Raw genomic sequence first — 24825 nt, forward strand, 5'->3', positions numbered from 1 at the left:
CTTCCTAACATTACTTGTCTGTGCTCTTCTGAAACTGGTGTACAAAAATCACTGAGGAACTATTTCATAAAAGATGAACAAAACTATTTTTTGTCTTATCTATAACACGTATGTTTGCTTTCAGGGAAAGAGTGATGCTTTTCTTCTCCGGGAGGGTAGGACATAACATAAAATACAGTATTGTACAATATATGATAATGCACATGGGCAAATGTTCTTTGCATAATGCAAGTTTATTTTAAATAATAATTTAAAAAGTCTTAGCACAGCACAAAGTCCGCAGGTAGAAATAATCTTTTTTCAGACCAAGCGGTAGAGCTGGATAAAATAAGACACACTTTTGGAGACATAAGTCCCTCCTGCAGTCTGAAGAGCAGCACATTTCAAAGCTTACAGACAAGTGAGAAAATTAAGAAGGGGCTGGGGTGTGTGTGTAGAAACAAATATTATTAACATATTTTCAAATGTTAATTTGGATATCACCATATCTGTCATAAATCCACAGAAGGTCATTTAACTGCAGAAGAATTGGCAGTATAAACACAAAAGGACAATACACAAAATTAAGAGTTGCAGTTAATACTTACCACTTGAATGAGGAATTCTACTGGAAAGCCTCCTAGTGTTTCACTATCTGTGCCTGAAATTTTGTTTTTCCATGAAGATTGTCCTAATAATGGATCACTGTCCTATACAAGAGAGAAATTTCATTTCATAGCTTATTTTTAGAGGGATTTGCTAAAATTTTTATCTTGCCGAATAACCTCAGAAAATTATTCTCAAAAACTGTTGAAGGTAACAGTTTCAATGTGTATTAGAAAATATTTAAGTGATTAATATTACATAAAAAAAATAACTTACTGTAATTGGAGACTGGAGTGAAGGTGCATAATTCAATCGGGGAGGGGTCATAAAGAACCTTGAAGGCCGTTGTTTCTGTCCAAAGGCAGCAATTGGCATGGTTTCATGAGGCTCATTGCTCTGTAAGACAGGAAAAGGAAGGATGTACTTCAGCTGTCAGACTAATTAATTTTACACACCTGCTGGAATACAGAATTTATTTCTGGAATCTGGACTAGCCGTGCTTATCCACACCCCAAACCCAGCAACATTAAACATTTTGCTTTTGGGCTAGCAGGAGCCTCAAAACGATATTTCTTTGCTGGAGGTTTCAAAGTGTTAGGGCATCGCATCAAATAAAACCTACAAGAATATTTCCAAAAACTCTACTGGCAAGTTGAAGACAAGTTGTGACTGAACAGGAGTTCAGCAGAGGCTCCAAACTCAGATCATGCCAGAGACTAGTTCTTAGACAAATTATGGGCCTTTAGTAGATTTAACACTACAGAAGATACAAAAGAACGTGAGGTCGTCCGAAAAGCTTGTAGTCTAGGTCAGACTGTTTGGCAGGAGCAATTCTTGGAGTTCATGAATTGATGCAAAAGCCTACAAGCTAGGAAATAATCCCAGATTTTTTGACCAAAGCAATGTTCCCACAAGTAGCTTCTTTACCATAAGAAGTTTCAAAACGAGCGTCAATCACCTCACGATACTTGCTTGTGACTACTAGAGGCCTTTCCAGACTTTGGCAAATTACAGGGGACCAGGTTTTCCTGAATATTTTCTGCAAATCCTGCCAGGACCCCATAGCAGAATTTTCTTTGGGATCTTACACTACTTGTTAGATTTCTTCATATTAAGCTCAGACTAAATTATTCCAGCCTGAGCCATTATGTTTTTATCATAGAGGGTTATACTGTTCTATAAAACTATACACAGCAGAAGCTCATTCCCCTGAAACTTCCCATGCATCTGTTATGCTTGTTTCTACTTTATGACAATACCACCTGCATGTAATATTTTGAATTTTCTTCTTTTTGATTAAAGCATACACAATTTTAATTTTTAAAAATTTTAATTTTTATTACAGCTATTTTAAGAATGTGTCATGAATACTTACAAGAACTTCATAATCTGGGACTGTGTGTGTTCCAAGACCCGCCCTGTCAAAAGTCACTCTGTATGTGGCATTAAGAGTGTCTACAGCATCTATTTGTCCAGTGAATAGCCCATCATGGACACCTCGCAAACGTGCTTAAAAAAAGAACAACAAACCAAACATTATAACGCTCTAATACCATGAGAAAAACAGGCTCAATATATTTTTCACAAGTAACCCTTTATATGTATATTTAAAACCCACAGGTTAAATAAAAAGAAAAAAAAGTAAACCCAGGAAAAGAATCGTATGCAATAGAAATACTACCCAATTTTTTTGCAAATTTATCTTTCCAAGTCAAGTATTTCCCAAATCTAATCCTTAGCACTACACTTACATCTAAATAAAACACTATTTAATACCCAGTACCTTCTGACAGATTTTGCAGGCAAAAGTCAATTTCCAGGTGTTTTGCATACCATTTTTCTTTAATCACTTCCACTGAAGACTGCATATTTAGCAAAAGACAATGAGGAACACAGCTCAAGGATACAGCTCTAGGAGAGTGAGGAGAGGCAGCATTGTGCACGCCTGCTCTTCAGTGAGAATTAAGGGCAGTGTTGCTGAAGAATGCAAAAAGCAATGAACAGTAGTGGCTTGAATGGGAGATACCATGCTTAAGCGAAAAGCATCTGGATCACAAACAGGATGGAGGAATTCAAGGTTTTATAAAATCAGACAAAACTTGTGGAATGTTTTTAACAATATTCCTTCCTCAGCTACGTGTAAGTTTTTTCACTAAGGCAATGTCATGTTTAGGATACAGATCCAACTACGCCACAATATCAGTTATATGTGTGTTTCAAAACAGATATTTCTATGTTTATGGAAAAATCAAGCTGAACTTTTATATTAGGTTAGATTTTAAACTTTCAGACTGCACTCAGCTCTTCGCATTTAAGCATCTCTTTCTCCAAGATTCGTTAGATATACTAGACCAAAAAAACCGCCCAAACCAATCTACAATTTGAACAGCAGAAATAATAAATCATACTAAGTTTGTACCTCAAAACTGTATCACTGTTCTAAAAATACTAGCTAATCCTCACAAGTACCTTCTCAATACGCTAACAATAAAAACATACAATGTGCACTAAGTATATTATGGTTTACTAAAATCTTTGCGAAACACTTGGCTGTTTGTTTGTTTTTAAGAAATTACCTGTAACTTTTGTTCCTATTACAAGTGGTAATGGAATTTCTTCTGGAAGATCTTTGAACTGTGAAATATCTGCAACTTTCCGCTGCTGCAAAAGTCTGATTTTCTGTCGTTTCTGTTTTAATGCTGATCTTTCTTCTTCAAAGAATGCAGAGGAACACCTATAACACAATTAGGTAAAAACTATACTTCAATTCGGCCCTGAAAACATACATATGTAAAGACACATGAAATAAAGAGGCATAGTTTACAAATCAGTGAGGGAAAATGAGAAAGCTTGGGGCGAAGTGTTCAAGAGAAAAGAATTTAATTGAATGGATTTAGACAGTCTTACTCCCCAGAATTATCATTCCTAAAATAGCAGTTTATTTAAGAATACTACTCAGGAATGCTAGCTGTTTGCATTAGTGTATCAGAAGAATACAACTTTTTAGGACTTCTTCTGCTTATACAGGTCTAGCTGGTGTCACAACAAAGCTAAAGCAGGTCTCACATCCGGTCTACTCTGAATACCAGTTGAATGCATGTAAGGAAGACTTATTGTGAGGTCCCTGTCTGCTGTCACTTACTGATACATAGTAGATCCCTTTCACATGTGCTCATTAGCTCAATTAAACTAACTTAGCATGAAAGGGCACCAGACTCAGAACATAAAAGGGCACTTCTCTGTCTCTTGTACCCTGCACAGATGCAAGCAAAACTCAGCCACAAAATCTCTATTCTGCAGATTAATTTTTCTGAGATTAACCATAGTAAAAGTACAAATTTGTTTGACCTTGGGCTATTGTGTAAAATCAGATAATCTCTAGCAGTCCCCTCCCCCATTTTTTGGGGGGAGTGTGTGTGTCTGTGTCCTGAAGTGTAATCTAAAAGATTAAAGACCCTTTAATCTCAAGGCCCTTACTTAGTTTTATTAATTTTTCACTTTTAAACTACTGAATAGGCATGATGCATGATGCATAAAGACATTAAGGACTTGATCCTATGTCTCATTCCTTATTAAAAAAAGGTTTTATCATTCTTGTGTCAGTGAAAAGTAACTTAAAAAAGGAGTACAGATGCTATTGTAGGTCTGATTAATTGCAGAAACAGTTATTTATCCAATAATTTACTACGTTTGTTAAGTGCTTTACGGCAGTCCAGTGCAATTTAAACATTTTCTGTGGGACTTATTGATCAGTAATCAATATATAACTGTATAAAAAGCCCTGTTTTATGAGGTTATTTTAGAAGACACTGACAAATCCTCTGCTGGTTCCCTCTTCACACTGCAAATTATCTTCTGTTTTAAATCCCTTCAAGATCTTCCTCAGTTATTTATCTTGCACTCAGTCCTGAGCAGTCAGGTCCTATTTCCAAGTCTGCTTCTACTACTCTCTTATTATATGCCAAAATAAACATTCTTATGATTTCTTGTGTATACCCCTCACTCAGAATTCCACAAAGCCATTTCACTATTATCCAAAATTTCTCTTCCTTGCAACATGTATGAGAAGATCCTAAGAACTAAGCTGCCAGGATGCTGAGACCACTTTCTTTCACACTGACCAGCAGTTTCACAGTCGTTTGTCTACACGCGTACATCATTTGCCTTTTATCTTATACATGGTTTATCTTATACATGGTTTCTAAGTTATATGACCATCTGTTTTGTCCAGTGTGTACAGTGTTAACACAATGAGATCTTAGCCCTAAGCAAGACATTAAAACAAACAAACAAACAAAAAGAACAGGAATGAATTGAAGCTATGATGTACTTCTGTCAGGTACACACAGTAATGCACTGCATTCCTTCACTGGGCTTTCCAATCACTATCACCACAAAAGTCGTCAGTAGACTTTGTATAGTCTAGAAACTGTGCTGTAGATTGAGCGACTGTAGGTGCGTGTCCCATTCACCAATTTATCACTGAAGAGCAGAACGTGTTTACCTGTAGTTCTGTATTGTCTAATCATCCTCATTAGGAATTCAAAACATCTGGAAAGGGATATGGCAGAGAAAGAGTGATGGTGGTTGGGAGACTTATGCAAAGCTTATCTGGATATTCTCATTTAAAGATGCTGTTTCCTTCATACTTATTACTTGGGAGGAACAAGTGTGAAATAATGCTTGTCATGGGCTGTGAATATGAAGCAGCAAAATGCAGGTCAGAGCTTTTAAATTCCATTGAGGAGAACAGAGTGACTAATCACAGCAAGACAAGAAAAAAAAGAAAAAAGAAAAAAAAAGGCAATATAGACTTTAATAGTAGCCCTTCTAATCATGTCCAGGGTCTTGCATCAGGAACATCAGATATCACCTGATGTTTTTTGACCCGTGCTCTCAGAAATACACATTAAAATGCTAATATCTAATCACTGACCTTGCAGATCCCTACAACAGCAACTACTGTTTTACTGCTAGCCCAGATGTTCTTAAAAAGTCTCTGTTCTAAATGCTGTAGGTCATGGATGTAGAAAGTATTTGCAATGTATTTCTGGCATCTGTTAAAGGGAATCTCCAACCCCATGTCCCCCAAATGTATTTAATAAAGGTTATCCCATCTTCATGCCATTCCTATGAAAAAATGAAGATTAAAACTATGGTACAGATCACATTGCAACCTCATCAGTTTTCTGTAGAAACTTTTTAAGAGGTTGAACATTCTTCTCAGTTTCTACCTTGGTCATGAGAATTTGAACTAACAGAGGAATCACCACCATCATACAATGGAAGGAAAAGCATGTCTGAGCTTAATGCATATCCATTGCTATTCCACGACGCCAATTAAGTTTACACAGAGTACACAAGACTGACTATTACCTCTTCCTTTTCTTGGAGCATATCTTTCCCCACAGTCTACTGGAATCTTACAAGCTTTGCAGGCTCCCATGAAGGATACTGTTGTGCCAATCAACCACACTGTTGATGGTGTGATAGGACATTTAAAGTAGCAGCAGATGTAAGAAAATATTACAATACTTAATACTTAAAACAGAATTTAAAAAAAGACAACAATCACGTGCACAGCTATCACACAGAGACACTATTATCCTCTGCCATCAACACTGTGGATGCAAAATGTTTGGTTGGTTGGTTGTTTTTTTTCTTCCCTCATGGGGAGATATCAGTATTGACATGGTATTTAGCTTACTTGTATACGATGAGGACAGACAGAAGAAATTTCTAACAGAATAGTAATGTAAAAAAAACCCTTTGCTCTAGAGGTAGATGAAAATTATCATGAAAAAGCATTCAAATGATTTATTCAAAATCTCTTAGAACTAAGGCCAAAAACCACTCTGGACATCTTGAAAAAGACTACCAATACATGTTTTGGTTTTTTTTAATTATTAAAGAAATAAAAATCCAATGGGAATACTTATTTCATGTTGATAAAAAGCAAGAACTTACAAAGTTTTCATTAACAAACAAAACGAGACTATATCCAGTCAAATACTTGCACTTCAGAATTCAGATAAAAGAACTTCCTGACCATTTAGACCTGTGGTTCCTTAGGCATGAGTCTCTCTTTTTAAAAAACTAACTGTATGATATCTCAACAAAAAAAACCCAACAACACCCTCCATTACCCCACCCCCACCCTACAAAAAAAAAAAAACCAAAAAGAAGGAAGTTTTATCAATGGTTCAACAGACTACTGAATGAGGCAAGCTGATCTTTTATAGTAGTACCCACTTTTGGCAAAAGTCAAATGAGTAAGTGATGATTAACCTCCAAATACACCATGTACCTCTTGCTGGGAAGCATGATGATAGAGAAATGAAAAACTATTTCAGTTAAGCTCAAATGATATGAACACTTTTCCAAAAGGAACTATTTTTAAGCTGGCTCTGCTGCCTTCCCTTGACTGGCAATTTTTAGTTATGTAAAGATGTTTATAGGTACAGGAGATGCAATAGCCTCCATCACACAAAATATAATCTGACTCAGTACAGTAATCTATGAAATTGATTCAGTGCTTTAGTGTTTGTATTTTCATAACTAAACCAGTCTTATTTGTGCAACACTACCTACACACTTTTCTCCTGATCTTACACAATGACAGGATAGTTGAGTTTGGGAGGTACCTCTGGAGGTCATCTGCTCCAGCAGAGTCACCTAACAAGCCGCTGCCCAGGACCATGTCCAGATGGCCTTTGAGTATCTCCAAGGATGGAGATTCTACCACTTCTCTGGGCAACCTGTGCCAGTGCTCAGTCACCCTCACAGTAAAAAGAAGTGTTTCCTTATGTTAAGACTGAACCTCCTGCATTTCTGCTTGTGCCTGCTGCCTCTTGTCCTATCTCCAGACAATAATGAAAAAAGCCTAGCCTTGTTTTCTTTATGCCTTCTGTTCAGGTATTTATACACAGAGATGAGAGATGAGATCCTCCCTGAGCCTTCTCTTCTCTAGGCTAAATTGTATAGGTTCTGTGAAAAGGCTGAACTGCATCAGTGGGTTTAAGAATTAAGAAATCTAAATTACAGAAAAAACTATGCCCTTTGCTAAATTCTGGCTTCTCCTCTACGATGTACAATATTTTATGGGTGACTTTCTCCCCTCTCTGTTTTGGCAGCCAAGCCAGGAAAAGATGAGAATCTTAAAATGGTTTAAAAATACTAAAATAAATGAGATGAAAATGTGCATTTGTTTTCCCCATGAAGAGCTAGTTATAGCCAGAATAAAAAAAACTTAGTGAAAATTTTGCCTGTCTTCCATGCCAGGAAGCACTGCAGCATAGAAGATACAATAAAAAATTTCAACATATCCTAGCTTGGACACTCAGTTATCTGGAGTGGGAAAAGAACATTTCAAGCATAGGCTCGTGAGAACTACATGCACAGGACACATGCATATAAGAAATGGGGGGGGGCAGCATGTGTGCTCAGAGAACACCTTTTCAATAAAATGTTTTTCTATTATTTTGCTTTACTACCTGCATGCAAAATTATTTGAGAAGGAACAATTCCAGTAACATCAAAACTACATGTAGTTATTAGTTGAAAAGAAACAAAGGAAAAAAATTACCTCCGTGGTTTTCCCATTAATCGTCTGATTTTCCCCCACTCTACTCTTGTCAATTTTCTGGTTTTCAAATTTGGAAAAGATTCTTTCAGGCATACACAGAAGTCATTATCTCCTTCAAATAGTGGTCTGTTGAAACATAATTGATCCTCTGTTAACTACGCTTAGTAAACTTTTGTCATGAGATTTAAAAAAACCCTCCATCATAAGAAATACATTTGGAAACAAAAAGTTAGTTACATGAAAAAGGCACTCCTATTCAAAGGACAAATATAACCTGAAATAAATTCAGCTAAAATCAAAGACAGAACATATCCAGGACTATTGTTCTATTTGAGCCTTACTATCAGTGATATTTTAAAATGTTCCCCTCTCTTGTTACTACAGGGAAACATATGTATACATCCTGCTTTGTAACATATATAAAGGCATGAAATGGAACTTTGACAAAACCAATGCAGTGTCATGAGGATGCTGCAACACACTGAAGGAAACCATAAAGATATAATGAGGTATTGAGAATAAAGGAAGGGACAATGTGACACTGAGAAACAGAAAGACGGTACCTTTTTCATAAATTTATTCATTTATAACCCAGATTCTCAACAGAGGGTTGCAAAACACAGGAAATTGAGGCAGCTTGTCATCTTCTACAGCTATATGGGCGAGACTTTTATTCTATCATACCATGACTCCATGATGAAGCAGAGGATCAGGATTACAGAAGTGACAGTTCAGAGATGTACACAACTTATGAATTCCTCTTTGATGCTACAATCTGCCTGTATCTCTATGTTTTATGCCTGCCTTTTACTTTGGAGTACTACATTCTTCTTGGGCTGAAGAGCCAAAGGAGCAGCAATGGGTATGCCTGTCTAATAGTAGGTTAATCATTAAAGACTATGTGCAACTGAAATAGATCTCACCTGGGGAGAACAAAAGAATAACTGCATCCTACATAAAGCTGCTTTTCTCCACTCTGCAGGGCACTGGGGTTTAGAGGGGAATATCCCCAAGCACAGAACAAAGAGGATCTTGTAAGCAACAGCACTTTCAAGTGAGTGGGTGGGGTGCCAGGAGAGACTCAGGCAAGAATGGAAGAGAATATTTTTGTGGTAGAAGGATCTGCAGCTGTGGCACGAAGTGAAAAGGAAACCACAAAGAATGATCAATGAGGCTCAGGAAACAGACAAGAAAGTGTACAAAGGAGTTTTATTTTATCCAGATTTGCTGCTGCTAACATATCTGCTAAGATATCTGTCTAAAGAACAACTGTTTTGTTTTGTTTGGAGAAATAGAGTCTCTATTTGATTGTTTTTACTATCACTTGTCCCTAAGCTGGCAAAGTGTAAACCCACAGCATCCACAAGATTGGAAGCTCTGGGAAATGGTGTAAGCAAGCTACCGCTGCATGTGGTTCTGGAGGGCCTATCCTATGATCACTGTAGTAGTTAGCAGCTCTTGAGAAGTCTGTGTCAGAAGCCAATGGGATTTTACAGAAAACAGTCCTCTGCAACAGCACAGAGCAAATCCAACTGAAACAGCTTCAATAATCTAATAATACAGATGACGGTTGTAGAGATTAAAATATTTGAAAAACTTATAGTAGGCAGGGCACTGAATTGATTATTTCAATTTCAGATAAGACAATTCAATTAAAATATTTCAGACTTGTACAGTGAGCCGTATTTTGTCATTTGACGCTTTAAACTTTAAGCTTCTCATTAAGTCTAGATTGTATGACTCAAAGCAACATACATCCAAGTTTTTCTTCCAGATATGTAGTTTCTTTTTAAACTATGTTCTATCATCTTGACACGATCATATCTTACTTAGCATCCCAAGTATACATTAGTAACTATCAAAGAGTTTTTCAGAATTACCTGCTAAACTCAAATTCTAGTCTACTGATAGACTTAGATTTTCACAGACAATTATTTAAGAGTAAACGGAAAGTTCTTGGACTGCTATAAAAATCATAATTATAAATGTCACATATTAAAATTACCAGGAATAAGTAGAGTTTGGGTTCTTGACGGGTTTTTTTTGGTGGGTTTTGTTTGTTTTGTTTTTTTCTTTCCAAATAAGGGGAGGGGCAAAAAAGCATGTAAAGACTACTTCTTTCAAAGGAATTAAACCCTACAGATGATGAATTTAAAACTAACTAAAAGGGACATGTAATTTTTCTACTTGTGATGAACATATCCTAAAATGTTTTTCTGTTGCTATGACTGCCTTCTCAGTTAAGAAAAACAGCCACAGCAATCGTGATTAAAATAGGAAAGAAAAACAGTAATTATTTTGTTATGAATAAATTCTGGAAAAGAATGCTTGTTAACTCTGAAGCCATTCTTCAGAATATTAAATACTGGTGTTTCATCTTAGTCAATCAGCATAGATTTTAAGATTCCATTAATCAATAATGACTATTTCTTTTTAGAATTATTAGTTTTTCATTATTTGGGACTAAATTTAAATGGTTCCTTTAAACAATTCATACCACCTTGCTAGTGGCATTAAGAGAACAATTGCAAAGACTCTGAGGCACAAATTGCAGAAACAGTCTAGGACATAGATTAGGAGATCCAAGGACGACGCTGATATCTAGACAACAGCTGAATGGTCACAACATGGAGCTCTGTTAGTGATCACAATAAAAACAGGATGATGGGGAAGAAAAATCCAAAAATCAACATTCACAGCTTTTAGGGAAGCAGCGCTCTATGAAGAAGCAGTCTCCTTCCCATCCCCCCATGTGTAACACTGATCCAAGGGTTCAAAAAAGTCTGAGTGTTCTGATAACTTCGTGCTTAAGACACTAAAAACATTATGAATAAAATCTTGTATATGGTAGAGGCAGAGGTGATAAAAAATTATTTCCATGAAGGAAGGCTTTCCATAGAAGGCTACCCAAGGAACTACCCAAGTAGGTTGCTCATTATAAAAAAAAGAGAAAAAAAAACCAACAGAGCAATAAAATAATTTTCAATAACTAATAACTTAAGAACAAGCTTTGGAGTATCTAACCAATATATGGAAAATTGCAGCTCAACTTCAGAAAATTACTTGCTTATATAATTTTATCTTATTAGTATAGAAAACAAACATACTTATCTATATTTGAATAGAACCATTCATATATACACCACTTGTGAGCTTTGGGAAGTTTGAGCAGATTACGAAGCCGTAAACCAATCTTCTGTGATGCTTTCTTGTCTGGTGTTGGCATTGTTGTATTAAACTTCTACATAGTAAAATAAAGGAAAAAATTAAACACATTCTAACATTCTTCGATATTCAAATAATTAAAATAGGTTTTCTTGACAAAAGTTTGCACATGTGTAATTGTTACACTTTAATCACACATACTGTTTCATGACCAGTTTTTTTGTTGCAGATCGATAATAATCCTCACTGTGTTATATCAGCAATGCAATCAAACATAACAGATAGCAAACTCTAGCAGGAGCAATACAACAAATTATCTCTATACAAAGCTCTTTTAACAGAAATGTTTTCCAACGCTGAAACTACAATTGGTAACAATGGCATGGCACTAGAGTACACACAGACTTCAAAAGTTTGAGGCACCACTGAACATTGTCTCAAGCGAGCGTGATGTTGCAGCTCAGATGCTAGCAACACCAACTGCCTCATTTGCACTACTGCCTCTAGTCTTGCTAACGTTTCTTAAACTGAGGATGAAGCTAGCACAGGAATGTAATACAGCCAAAGCTTTTAGCAGAGTGTCTGCTTTTTCGAAAACTCCAAGAGGAACTGGCATGGACATAAGCAATCAACTTTTAACTACATTTGAAAGTTAAATTGCAGAGAAGACACTGTCTTAGATTGCATGCATAATACATAGACCTGTGTTTAAACAAGACTGTAGCAAAAGAATTCCGTAATTTTGTTTCAAGGATGGCTGTCTTAACAGAGAGAAAGAACAACTTATTTACAAAAAATAACAGCTTTTTGAGAATATTAGTTGAACTGGGTCCCCATGCCATAATCAGTTGTTATCCTTCCCCAAACGCTCAAAAGTATTTTGACCTTCAGAAGCAGCAATAATAGGATAAAACATAAGGTAGGCACCTTGCTGGCTGCTGCTGCACTTAACCACTACCTTTTACATACAGGTCCCCCTTCTCCCACTGGAATTCCAGGAAACAAAGCCTAGCAGGACAGCAAGATCTGTGAGCTACAGCAGCTGCAGTCCCTCACAAATGTTTATCTAGCAATCACTGGGCCCCCTGAACCAGACATTTAAGTACAAAGAAACCAGACTTAGACCGTTATCCAGGCCTTTCTACTGTTAAGAAATCATGGTCATGAATAGAGAAACATTGTGGTCCTCATGTCTGATAAAATGGACCCAGAAAAATGGCAACTGCTAAGTCTTCCACATTCGACACTGCGCAGTGCAGTTCAGAAGGCAAATAAGACTAGTAATCAAATATCATTTTTTCAGTGTGGCAAATTCAGGGTCATAAGGTGATGGTACAGAGAAGCGATTGGGTAGATAAAGGTACTAGAGAGCCAATTCTTTGTGACTAAGAGATGTTGCCCTCTCTAACATAGCAAATAAAGGTTGCGAGAAATTACAGCTGCTCTTTCATGCTCTGTCAAAGAGTAGACAGTCGAGTAGAAAAAAAAACTGTTTGGAGGACATGGTCATTATAGGATCAAGAAGGAATAGAGGCCATGAATACATTTCAGCTACAAATCTAGAGCAAGTTCCTAACTCTTGGAATACATTAAGTTCTATAGCAGTCTTCTAAATGATGTAGTCAGTGCAAGAAACCTAGTCAGTTTTTAACTGAAGCTGAATAAATTTATGCAGACTACAGGATACAATTTTTTGCAGGAACAAATACAATTTTTTGCAGGAACAATATCAGCAATTAGTCTGGAATCCTTTCTAGCTCTGTATGCTTATGTCCAGGATCAAAAAGAACAGGTACTCCCATAAACAAACCGAGGAATCCAGTTGTGAGGAAGAAAAATATAAATCTGTTTTGAATTGCAGCTTACTCGTAGCAACAGCTTTCCTCACAAGAATATTCATAAACTGATAATGCAACTTGAAAAGCAAACGTATTCTAACTTTTAGCTAACACAGACAGGTTTGTTTCCCTTTTTGGTAAAAATATCTGCATACATGTAGGTACCTGTGGAACCATCGCAACCTTCTGATTTCTTTTGGGTGACCTTGTGTTTATTTGTCTGTCATCTTCTTCACAGAAGAGTCGACTCCGCTTTGAATTTCTGAAGGGCTGCATGTATCAAAATTAAGAATGAATTACAAGAAAAAAATAATCTGATTTCTCTCTTCATGCACAGAATTCACAGTGAGAGAAATGGAATGCCTTTTCTCTTGCCACCTATTGTTTTTAAGGCACATGGTACTCAATAAATAGTGCCTCCTAGCAGTTAGAGATCTAAGGGCTGAGAGATGAGAAGAAGGAATTTAAGATTCCAGGCTTTCCAATGCTAACTATAACCCATTACTATACCACTGGCCCAGTGCCACGGAAGTATTTAGAACCTAACTCCCACTTGTTTCCAGAGGAGTTAGGTATCTAAACACTTGTGTATCTAAGCTTAAAATAGGCCTTGCTTTGGTTATAAGCACATCTGTTAAAGAGTTTGTTCTGAATTTTGGGTCACAAAAAAGTTTATTCAAACAGCGTATTTGTTTTGGTATGTTCTCAGTAAAAACATTAGTCAGGTATTTTTTTTGCAAGCATTTCTTACGAGTCTAATAAAGTGTTGTGGGCTTGTTGTTCGGTTTTTTTTCTTTTTTTTAAAGTCATTGAAAGTGCCTACACTGCAAAATGCCAAGAAGCTGAAGTCTGAAGAAACTAAGCTTGAGTGAGTTATGTGACTATATCACAAAAAGAGAAGAATTTAGGATTTATGCTAACTAAAATTTACCTGTGTGCCAAGATATTATAGCTCTAAGAGAGTTAGAAGGCTGACTGAAAACAAGAAACCATATTGCAAATTTGTGTAATGAAAAAAAAAACTTCCATTTAGTTATTCCTCAACATTTTACCCTATATAAAAAAACCTGTGCTTCCAATGAGGGCAAAAGAATAACCTATGACTGGCTGGTAGTGCTGAGAGCGAGCAGCTTTTCCTTCCATGAAGACTTTGTGGCCCAGCACAGGAGCCAGCCACAACTGAAATGTGTCTCCTTTGCAGAACCCCAAGACTGCACGCTGTAGCGTTCCTTGTATTTCAAACTATTTACAAAGGTGATGAGCAAAGGCAGAACAAATGCAGATTTCACTTCTTTCAGTACAGATGGTAAAAGTGCTATGAATTTATATGGGTATGAAACCTTTAACACCCACAATGTGAAGAATACTGATGACAAAGATAAGCCCTTAACAGGAGTCAGATACAAAATATAATCAACAAAGCAAAATAAAACTTCACTAATAAGCATTTACATTTAAGAAAGACATTTAATAAGTTTGTGACTGATTAAAGTATCTGTTTAAAAAGAGATATTCTCTATTAAATTAGCAAAAGATCTGCCCCATGCCACGCAAACAGCTGGAGCTTTCCCAGGGAAATGAGTCTTTCTTACTCTAAGTTATATATATTTTATAAATATAACTACACAAGTGTATTTAAGTAACAGTAGTGCCCTGTATGCGCTAGGCACCTAAGCATATTCAGCACACAGGCAAAAACGTCCATTCCCTGTAGATGTTACAAACCGGGAAAGAGACACACACTGAACAGAGGAACTATTTATTGGCAAGGCAACCAAATGATGCCCACATCATATTAACATAGTAATTAGTTTATCATATTAATTGTTATGGATGTTGTTCTTCTTTCTTCACCTAGATAACATTGAGTTCTTTTCTTCACATCTCCCAATTCACTAAACCTTAAATACAATCTTAAATTTCAATGGCAATATCTTTATGTTCTTTTATAACTTCTCTGCTGTCATTGACAAACCATCACCCTAAAAAAGAAGGGTCAGAAGTATTCTAACTTTTGAGCAAGAAAATAAATCCACAATCCTATTCCAACAACAAAAATTCTTACATTGTAGAACTCCAGGACTTTTTAAGCACAGCATTCTGCCCACAGGATGAAGAGCCAGGTTCCTATAGAAGATCTGCAATTATATTTTAGTCTTGACATTTGAGATGCTGGTTCCAGAACAACATTTTTCTCCCAAATGTCTATATAGTTCTTCTTGATTTTCTGATGCTATACCAGATGAAAAGCATGTGCCAACACAGGAACACAAATGCTAAAACAATCTAGACAAAACATAAGAGTTCCTTCAACCTTATGCTAAAGCTATGATCGAGATCAAGAGAACTGTTTTACAACCCTCAATAGAAGCTGCCAAATTCTATTCCAAGAAACTATGCACAATGATTAGAGTGTTTCATCAGTCTGGATTGCCAGTGCCTCACACAAGAAGGAAATAAAAAGCATCCCAAAGAGGTATCATCCATGTCAGCTAAATGGGTCAGGCATTTTTTGCAAGATTTTTCAACTAACGGTACAACATATCTGCAAAACTTCCAGTGTTCATGGAACTCAAACTGGCACGGAACCGAGATGTGACTACATCCCGTCTCGGCAACATGGACCACTGCTAACACATCAAACTATCCCCTGATCTTTCTCCCAGCTTTCTATGGAATACTGAGCTACATTCAAAGTTTGACTCCTCATTTTTAATACCTAAAGATTGACAAAGTCTTCATACAAGTGTTATGGCTTTGATTCTTTAGCACATGCAATCTTCTAAATTACTGGTAAGGCTTGTTGCTGGGAGAATGAGCATTCCTGAGGAACAGCTGAAAACTGTGACATGAACTCCTGCAGGAACTAAGGCCTATCACGAAGTCCTGGTCACTGTCTGGAATTGTGTTTTGTAGACCTTATATTCTCTAGCATAAACACATACCAACATGTGTGTATATATATCTGCGTGAATCCTACCAAACTAAATACCTTCTCTGTGTCAGTTTCTTTCTACAGGGAGAGGATCACAGAATAAGCCACATAAAACAGATGTTAGTCATATTGCTTAACGCACCACTGGATGCTCCTCAGATATTTTGATTATGTGCAGAGCAGGCAAGTGCAAGTTTTCAAACAAAATATTTCCCTTCCAATAAACAAACAGTTCACAAAAAAAAATGATTTGAACAAAAAACAGGTGATAGCTGGCAAATTGGTCACAATCACTGTAGAAGAAGCCAGCACCAGAAGAGTATGGGAGAAACATCTGCCTAGGAATTGAGACAGTATTTCATATACTCTCAGGGTATAGTAAAAAGAGCACACAGTATTACAGATGTAGCCAAACAAGGCACTGGGTGCAATATAGCTGGTGGCAAAACCAAACCAAAATCACATAATTTGGTAAGGTAGAGGAGGTTGAGAGTAGTCAAGAAAAGCTTGAATGTGATACATCAGGGAGAAAAACAATGGAATATTTCAAAAACAGCCAGGGAAACGGTCAGCCCAAACACCTGCCTTTGGAGGCTACAGGCTCACTACCTTTCATTCCCCCACCCCAAGGTTGTTCTTTAATGTAAGGTCTCCTGTGAGACCTCTCAGAATACTATGTGACATTTCACCGACATTCCTTTATTTTTATTAAAATCTGTCCCCAGAAGGCACAATGATGGAAGTGAATTACGACATTTTCCCTTCCTTTTCTTTACGCATAATTTCTCAGGCATAATTAGAAGTGAGATATTTCATGAGATAAAACAAATGGTTGATCAGAAATGGTGATTCCTAAGTTCAAGGTGGTAGATACAATACAAACATTTCACACAGCACTTGCTTTACAAAGAAAAAGAGATAAAACGATTACGAGCTATTTTGGACAAGGTCAGCAATTTGTTTGATTATTCATATATAAAATATGTTTTCATCTCATATTCAAACTGTGTAGACTAATTGTGAAGAACAGAGTTTAACATTTGGAAAATATGAAAACATAAATCTCAGCCAAATGTTTTGATCCTTAAATTTGATTCATTTTATGGTATTTTACCAATCATGAAGTTGTCTTTTTATTGCTTCTTACCATTTCCACTGCAGAACCAGCATTCTTGCTTTTCCAAATGGGTGTTTTCTGCAGAGAATTATACTTTTCATTCCACGAACTCGATAAACTTCCCTCTGTTGTAAAGAAATCATGTCATTAACACACATATACATACATGCATGTTTTAACATAACTGCTATCCAAAAGCTAGTATAACATCATCAACTACTAGTAGATTTTTGTTACTTGCAACATCTTCTTTGAATGCAACTACAAATGGATTTTAGATTTCAATATTTTTATTGAATTGTTCTGAACATTAATTTAAAAAAACTGAAAGAGACTTTCAGTCCAAGGAGAAACATGAACAAACCATTTTTTACTCCTGACAACATTTAGATTTCTTCAGACCTCCTTTGCTGGAATCAGTTACTTCCACTGCCAGGTTGACACACATGTAGACAGCTGTATTGTGGCTGTATCTGGAACCTGAAGAAGGTCAAGCTGTACAAGACCTGGCCTTCTTCTGGTTCTAAAAAATTAAGTGGGCACACACAAACAGTAAACTAAATATTACTGAAACAAACTTATATTATTTACAACACATTCAACAGACCATGTCTTCTTCCTTGGGTAACAGAAGCCTTGTAATATATAAAGGAACTTCTTTTGTTGGGCAGATAAGTATTCAAAATTTGTATGAATATTCATGAAGACAATTTCAAACAAAAATATATAAGAAACAGATCTTTGATTTAGCCCACAACTTGCTGACAGAAAACACAATGAGATTGTGAAATTCCTTCCTAATGCAAATTTTGTTACATGTACAGGACTCACTAAGAAGCCTTCTCCTATCTCATCCTCAAGAGAGGAGAGATTACCTCAATCTTCTCATCAAACCTGATGCCTAGGCAGTACTTAGGAAGAAAAAACACATTTCAGGAATTTCACCCAGAAAAGCAGTGTCCAAACACACCACAACATATGTAGTTCCAACCACCAAGGATTATTAGTCTACAGCGCTAACAAATATACATAATAAAGCCAATTGTATTTCAACAAAAAACCTTCTTCAGTGTGATTTTCTTGAACTTTTTGAAGCCATAGAATCATAGAATCACTTAGATTGGAAAAGGTCTTTGAGATGACCATTGAGGGAGGGTGTCAGGACAATGGGACAAGACTCTTTTCAGTAGTGCCCAACGACAGGACAAGGGGCAATGGGCACAAGTTGGAACACAGGAAGTTCCACCTAAACATGAGAAAAACACTTCTTTATTGTGAGCGTGACAGAGCAGTGGAACAGGCTGCCCAGAGAGATTGTGAAGTCTCCTTCCCTGGAGTCATTCAAAACCTGCCTGGCTGCGTTCCTGTGCTCTCTGCTCTAGGTGTCCCTGCTCAAGCAGGTTGGATAAGATGATCTCCAGAGGTCCCTTCCAACCCCTACCATTCTGTGATTCTGTGAGATCAAGCCCAACTGTACACCTAACACTGCCAAGTCCACCACTAAACCATGTCCCCAAGCACCACATCTACGTGTCTTTTAAATACCTCCAGGGATGGCGACTCAACCACTTCCCCGGGCAGCCTGTTCCAATCCCTGACAACCCTTTCAGGAAAGATATTTTTCCTAATACCCAATCTAAACCTCCCCTGGTGCAACCTTAAGGCCATTTCCTCTTGTCCTACAGCTTGTTACTTGGGAGAAGAGACTGACACCCACCTTGCTACAACCTCCTTTCCTATTGTTGTACAGAGTGATAAAGTCTCCTCTCAGCCTCCTCTTCTTCAGGCTAAACAACTCCAATTCCCTCAGCCACTCCTTACAAAACGTATCTCCAGACCCTTCACCAGCTTCATTGCCCTTCTCTGGACATGCTCCAGCACCTCAGTGTCTTTCTTGTACTGAGGGGCCCAAAACTGAACACAGTATTCAAGGTGTGGCCTCACCAGTACTGAGTACTGGGGCACGATCACTGCCCTACTGCTGCTGGCCACACTATTCCTGATACAGGCCAGGATGCTGTTGGCCTTCTTGGCCACACTGCTGGCTCATGTTCAGCTGGCTGTCAACCAACACCCCCAGGCCCTTCACCACCAGGCAGCTTTCCAGCCACTCCTCCCCAAGCCTGTATCATTGCATGGGGTTGTTGTGACCAAAGTGCAGGACCTGGTACTCGGCCTCGTTAAACCTCATACAATTGGCCTTGGCCCATTGATCCAGCCTGTTCAGGTCCCTCTGCAGAGCCTTCCTACTCTTGAGCATATCAACACTCCTGCCCAACTTGTGGTTTGCAAACTTACTCAGGGGGCACTCAACCCCCTTGTCCAGATCATTGATGAATACCTCTGAAACTAAGTACACCTGAAAGTCAACTTGGGTACAAGTAAATAACACATTAATTTCTTACCTTTCAAGCTCACAAGTGCTTTTGCTGAAGAACCTGCAATATATAAAATGTCCAGATAAACAATGAGTTATTTCAAACCATACAACCTATGCAGAGTCTACTCATTCTTAATTCATTCTTAGGCAAAAAATGGAATTTAATATGAAAACTTTCACAGCTGAATGAGTGACCCCAGTGCATCCTCCATGGCACTAAGTATAGCATTATATGTTTATTACCCAATAAATCTTGAAAGCATATTCATGTTTTGTTTTTTGCTTTAGTTCCGCAGCTTCAGACACTGAGCAATTTTGGTTAACACAGCAAATTCTGCACAAGCTTTATGTCCAAACTACATACTTCCACGTGGCTGCTTGTTTGATGCAGTTATAAATATATTATGCAACTGATAAGGAAACTGTAAGGAATGCCTTTTTTTTTTTTTTTTTTTATTTCTACCAATTCAAAATTCTTCAATGCCAAAAATTTCCATGAAAGCAGTAGTTTATGCTCTCTAAGCTTGGTTCACAAGTAGGGAGATAGATAGTTCGTTGCCCCCTGGTGGAATCTCCTTATTCAGAAAGGCATCAGATTCAGATATAAATGCCGACAAGACCCTTAGTTTGCTTGAACTGTTCAAACTGTCTAACTCATCCATCAAAGTTTCACTTCTCCCCTTCCACTGCATCTGTAGGATCTCTGCAGTGGTTCTGGGCCAGGAAGGACAAAACTGGGCCTCACTACAGCCTTCATGCTCTGGAATTTTCAAAAGTCTAAGAACAAGCTGTTTGAAGCAACTACGTTGGCAGAGGGGAAAGATATTTCTGCATGACAGTGCTTCCACAGATTCATGCTTTTCTCTCAAATCAAGTTCATCTTTCCAGCTATGTTCCAGTGTTGCAACCACTCCTTCTTGCATTGCATCTTCTTCTCCCTCTCAACTTTCCCTACTCCCTCCTTCAGCTTCTCTTTGGAACTGCTGATCCAAGAACATTTCTGACTCCAAAGGTGTGGAAATTCCTTTTCTTGTGGCTGTCCTGTATCTAGGTCCTAATCCCGCTAATTTCCCAGTGCCAGAGATCCTTGCCTCTAAGATGGTACATTCCAGTGAATATCACATACTCAAAAAATGAATTATTGTGCCTTTCCAGGGAAACAGAGCATTTTGGTTTTGTGTGGACTGTTGAAGAGAATACAGGTGTGCAGCAATGGCAAAAAACAAACAAACAAAAAAACCCAAACCCTACATTCCTTATTTTTTCATCATATTACTTTGTTTGCTGCCATCTTATTATGCCACGTTTTAAAAAGTTCAATAAAAAAAGTTTCTGTTCCTGTCAAAAAATTAAAAAAAAAGTTTAAGATATGAAAGTGAATTAGTTTTGACTCACTGGTGGTTTAGAGGGCCCCTACTCCAGTATCTCCCAAACTGTTCAAATCTACAACAGCTAACATATGGGATTACCTGGCAAAAACAAGGTGACAAACCTTGGCTATACTGTTGCCCTTACTGCACATTTCATTGTTGACATGTCACCTTTGTCAGGTTGGAGACCTAACAGTGACTGGTAGAGGAACATGCTTCTGTGATGATCCGATTCACAGTGAATTCAGCTCTTGTAACGAAGCTGTACATTAAAGGTACCACAGGATTAAAGCCTTTTTTTTCTTTATTTCATACCAATAATCACCGTACACTGTGCTTGCACAAATACACGGGTACCCTGCTATCAACCAAGAATGCAGTCCTGAACAGTAAGAACAGTGAAGAACTAATGTGCCCCCCAAATTAACATAAGGGGTGGTGGGAAGTGTGTGCAGGGATTAATAAGCATGCGCAGTTTAAGAACTTGGGGAAAGTACATGTCATTGCAGATGGAGAGGCAGAAGCAGGGTCTTCGGGACTGTCAAATGGAGGAGATGCTGGTGTTTCAGAATGGAGCGCTATTCTGAAGGATCTCAGGCACTTCATCTGTAAGACTGAACATACAATTATTTTCCTCTTTTTCTGACCATTTTGCTCATATGAATCAAGTTCAACCTATTCAGTCAAGGGTGAGTATGTCAACAACAGAAACAAAACAGCTCAGCAAGAGGCAGCAAAGCTTTATATGGGGGATGGTGGCAATCTCATAGCTGAAGTGCTTGAGATCCTTTGCCAAACATCCAACTCAGATGCTTCACCTGTGAGACTGATGATGGATCAGCAGAGCAGGGCATTAGATGACTAGCACCAGAAACAACAGGTAGAGAAGTGATGGACAGCAGGATGTTATCGCACTACCTCCTAGCTTTATAAGATTACCGATCCAAAACAGCATTAGTTGCCAAGGACTTTTCCACATGGGATAGTTAATCTTCAAAAGATGCATGATAGAATAAGGCTGCTCATTTGTTTTCACTTAATCTGCAACTGAAGTAATGTAGCCAGAAAAGGGCATCTTTTTTTAGGAATACAAGTGTCCAAATAAGAAATTCCTGATCTAGGCAAGTTCAAAATTAAACTAAACTATTTTAATATAACAAGTTTCAGGAAATTATTAACACCAACACTTCTGTAGCTTAAAGCATTAGAATACATGTAGGATATCAAAGTGACAATGGAGATGTCCATAACCTTAATTTTACCTTAAAGGCAACAATATGATACATGGGTTTTCTTGTCAAGTTCTATATTGATTTTAGGGGCTACCTGCAACAACACCAAACTTCAAGGAATACAGTACATTTCCCTACTTTTTCCATTTATTTTGGCAGTACTGTACCAGGGCCACAAAACCAGAAACTAGGATGATCTTCTAAGCAATAATGTGTTACAATAAAAAACAACCAACATTTAATACAGCTAAAAGCATTTCAGAAACTATAAAAATTGTGAAGTGATTCAGGATATTGTTTATTAAAACCATCCAAAATTTTAGTTAAAATAATTATTAGATTTATAATATCCCAGCCTCATGTTAAATGCCAATAATTTTGTAGACTCCTGTTCTGAATAACAAATATATAATCATAGGCTGTCTTTTTAACCAGCATTTTAATTATAAACAGAGATTAAAGTAGAATATACACACATGCTTGAATGTAAATACCTATTATGACAATGACACAGATTTCATTTCTGCAGACATCAAACACTTAAAAAACAAGTGGGTGGAAAGGAAGAAACAAGATCTATGCATCATTTAGGGTATTACAACCAAAATCTACTTCCAGCTCCTCCAGGGTCAGAAGATCATGGAGGTGACTTTCTTAATACTCAGAGTAAAAAAGCCTCAATCTAGGGAGGAAATACAGCCAGCTCACCACAGCAGTGGCTCAGGAATTAAAAGGCCTGCTTTCAGGAGCTTACACTGCCATACTGTTCCAGTGCAAACTGTGATTAGCTTCGTCTTGTCTTATTATCCTATTGAGTGTTGCTTTGCATATGTTGTTAGTAAATTACTTGAACACAGCGTTCACACTTGACAGAGTTTGAAAAATTAGGAAAGGATTCAGAACAGAACTAGGAGAAAGATTTGAAGATCTATAAACATGCCTTATTGCGAGAAAGTCAAGACACTCCAATCTTGTTCTTCCCAAAGAAGGTCAAGATCTGCACTGATCACAAGTATCTACAAAGGAAGATAATTCAGACAGTAAATAGCTGTGGAGCCTTTTTTTACAAGGAAAGGCATAACTAGGTCTATTTGTCGGAAAATGACATTGGATAAGTTCAGGTTAGCAATGAATGCAATGTTTAACAGATTTTATGTAACTATACTAAGAAAGAGCATGCCAAGCTTCCTGTGATTCAAAGTCTTTAAACCAAGTTTACATCTATTTTTAAAGAGAAAACTATAGCTAAAAAGGAACCGTGGACTCAATGCACAGAAATTCCAAACAAGTATCCTAGCATGCTTAAGGAAGAATGTAAGACGATTATAATGGCCTTTTCTGGCCCTAAAAAAAAAAACCACAAAAATCTGTAAAATATGTGCACCACAGATGTGCAGTAAAAATAACTGGGTGCTAGATTATGAAGCATTTAATAGAATGATACAGGAAGCTCATTAGTAACTAAGAGCCAGGAGTAAGTGTATTTATATGTTTTATAACACTTGCAAGAAGTGATTTTCAGGAAGCCCATGTAGAAATGAATTAAAAAAAAAAAAAATCAGCATTAAAATAACCTCAAGTCTGCCATGTCTAGCATGGTAAGAACCCTGATGTTTTCATGCTAGGCTAGCTAGAAACTTGACTCACTTCAGCAGCTGCCGATGCGGGGTCTGGCGGATGGACAGCTCCTCGAGTCCTGAACTACCGCTCTCCCTGCACTGGTGCAGCTGCCAGGAACCCTTCCTCTAGACCCAACCTCATTCTCCCAGCACAAGGGAGCACGGTCAGAGGATTACCATGAGGAGAACCTAAAAAGCCTCCTCTAACTGCTCAGCAAGCAGTATGAACAGACTTAAAAAGAAGTTCCAATAATTTGCCCTCCAAGAAGTATTTCTGATGTAGAGATAGGCTTTGAGGCATGGGGTGAAAAAAACCAACCAAAACAAACCCACTACAAAAGCTTTTCTCCTTTTCAAAAATTCAAGTCAGGCTTAAGTTTAAAAACAAGCATCTACTGCCTCCCCTCATTTGAAAATACCGTAACTGAACAAAAGAGGTGGAGTATGACTGCAATTCAAGACAGGCAGTTGTGGATGCCCTGATGTGTATTTTCAGGACTAACGTGAAGCAAAGCAGCTTAAATACAGCTTCTCAACAGCAGATCTTAAAATGTAAACAGGATCACAGACAAACACATTACATTTGTGAAAGTGTTTTCAGATTTTTTAATAATTAATTCTTAAGAGCTGATTACAGTTTTGAAAGTAAGGTTACAAGTAACCACAGGGATATTCCATAGCTACTGATTTTATTAGTGTGTGGGTACAAAGGGGCATACCTAAATCAATATAGAAAATTCTAGGATCCAGATAAGCAATTACACAACGTAAAACCTTTCCTCTCCAGATCATTACACTATTTTGTCTAAATTCTGCACAGGTGAGCAGTTATTTTAACATTGGTTGCATGACTACCTTGAAAACCTATGTAATTAAACTACATCGCTGGCACTAAAATGGTGTGACAAGAAACTCACGGAGAAGGGAAAAACACAAGCCTTTTTATAGATTGAGTCATTAACCCTCTGAGAGATCATTCATCTACACAAGCACAGCACA

At 37.5% G+C, this 24825-nt stretch overlaps 1 protein-coding gene across 13 annotated transcripts in view; it reads right to left on the reverse strand.

The window, feature by feature from the left end:
• The window catches only part of LIN9 (lin-9 DREAM MuvB core complex component), a 40786-nt gene that overhangs the window by 11400 nt on the left and 4561 nt on the right, over positions 1–24825 (reverse strand). For 2 of the 13 annotated variants that reach the window (XM_064446370.1, XM_064446369.1), the window contains exons 2-11: positions 21473–21589; positions 19631–19663; positions 17256–17350; positions 13339–13443; positions 11278–11411; positions 8171–8296; positions 3162–3319; positions 1961–2094; positions 862–981; positions 588–689 (exon numbers count right to left, since the gene is read on the reverse strand). In XM_064446370.1, coding sequence (XP_064302440.1) covers positions 588–689; positions 862–981; positions 1961–2094; positions 3162–3319; positions 8171–8296; positions 11278–11411; positions 13339–13443; positions 17256–17350; positions 19631–19663; positions 21473–21589 — 1124 coding nt within the window. Of the gene's footprint in view, positions 1–587; positions 690–861; positions 982–1960; positions 2095–3161; positions 3320–8170; positions 8297–11277; positions 11412–13328; positions 13444–15238; positions 15312–17255; positions 17351–17589; positions 17741–19630; positions 19664–21472; positions 21590–23147; positions 23224–24825 lie in introns of those variants that run through there. The other 11 variants (XM_064446375.1, XM_064446372.1, XM_064446381.1 and 8 more) reach the window with 10 other exon arrangements.

The sequence above is a fragment of the Phalacrocorax carbo genome, chromosome 3 (assembly GCF_963921805.1).
Source record: "Phalacrocorax carbo chromosome 3, bPhaCar2.1, whole genome shotgun sequence".
Taxonomy (NCBI): domain Eukaryota; kingdom Metazoa; phylum Chordata; class Aves; order Suliformes; family Phalacrocoracidae; genus Phalacrocorax; species Phalacrocorax carbo.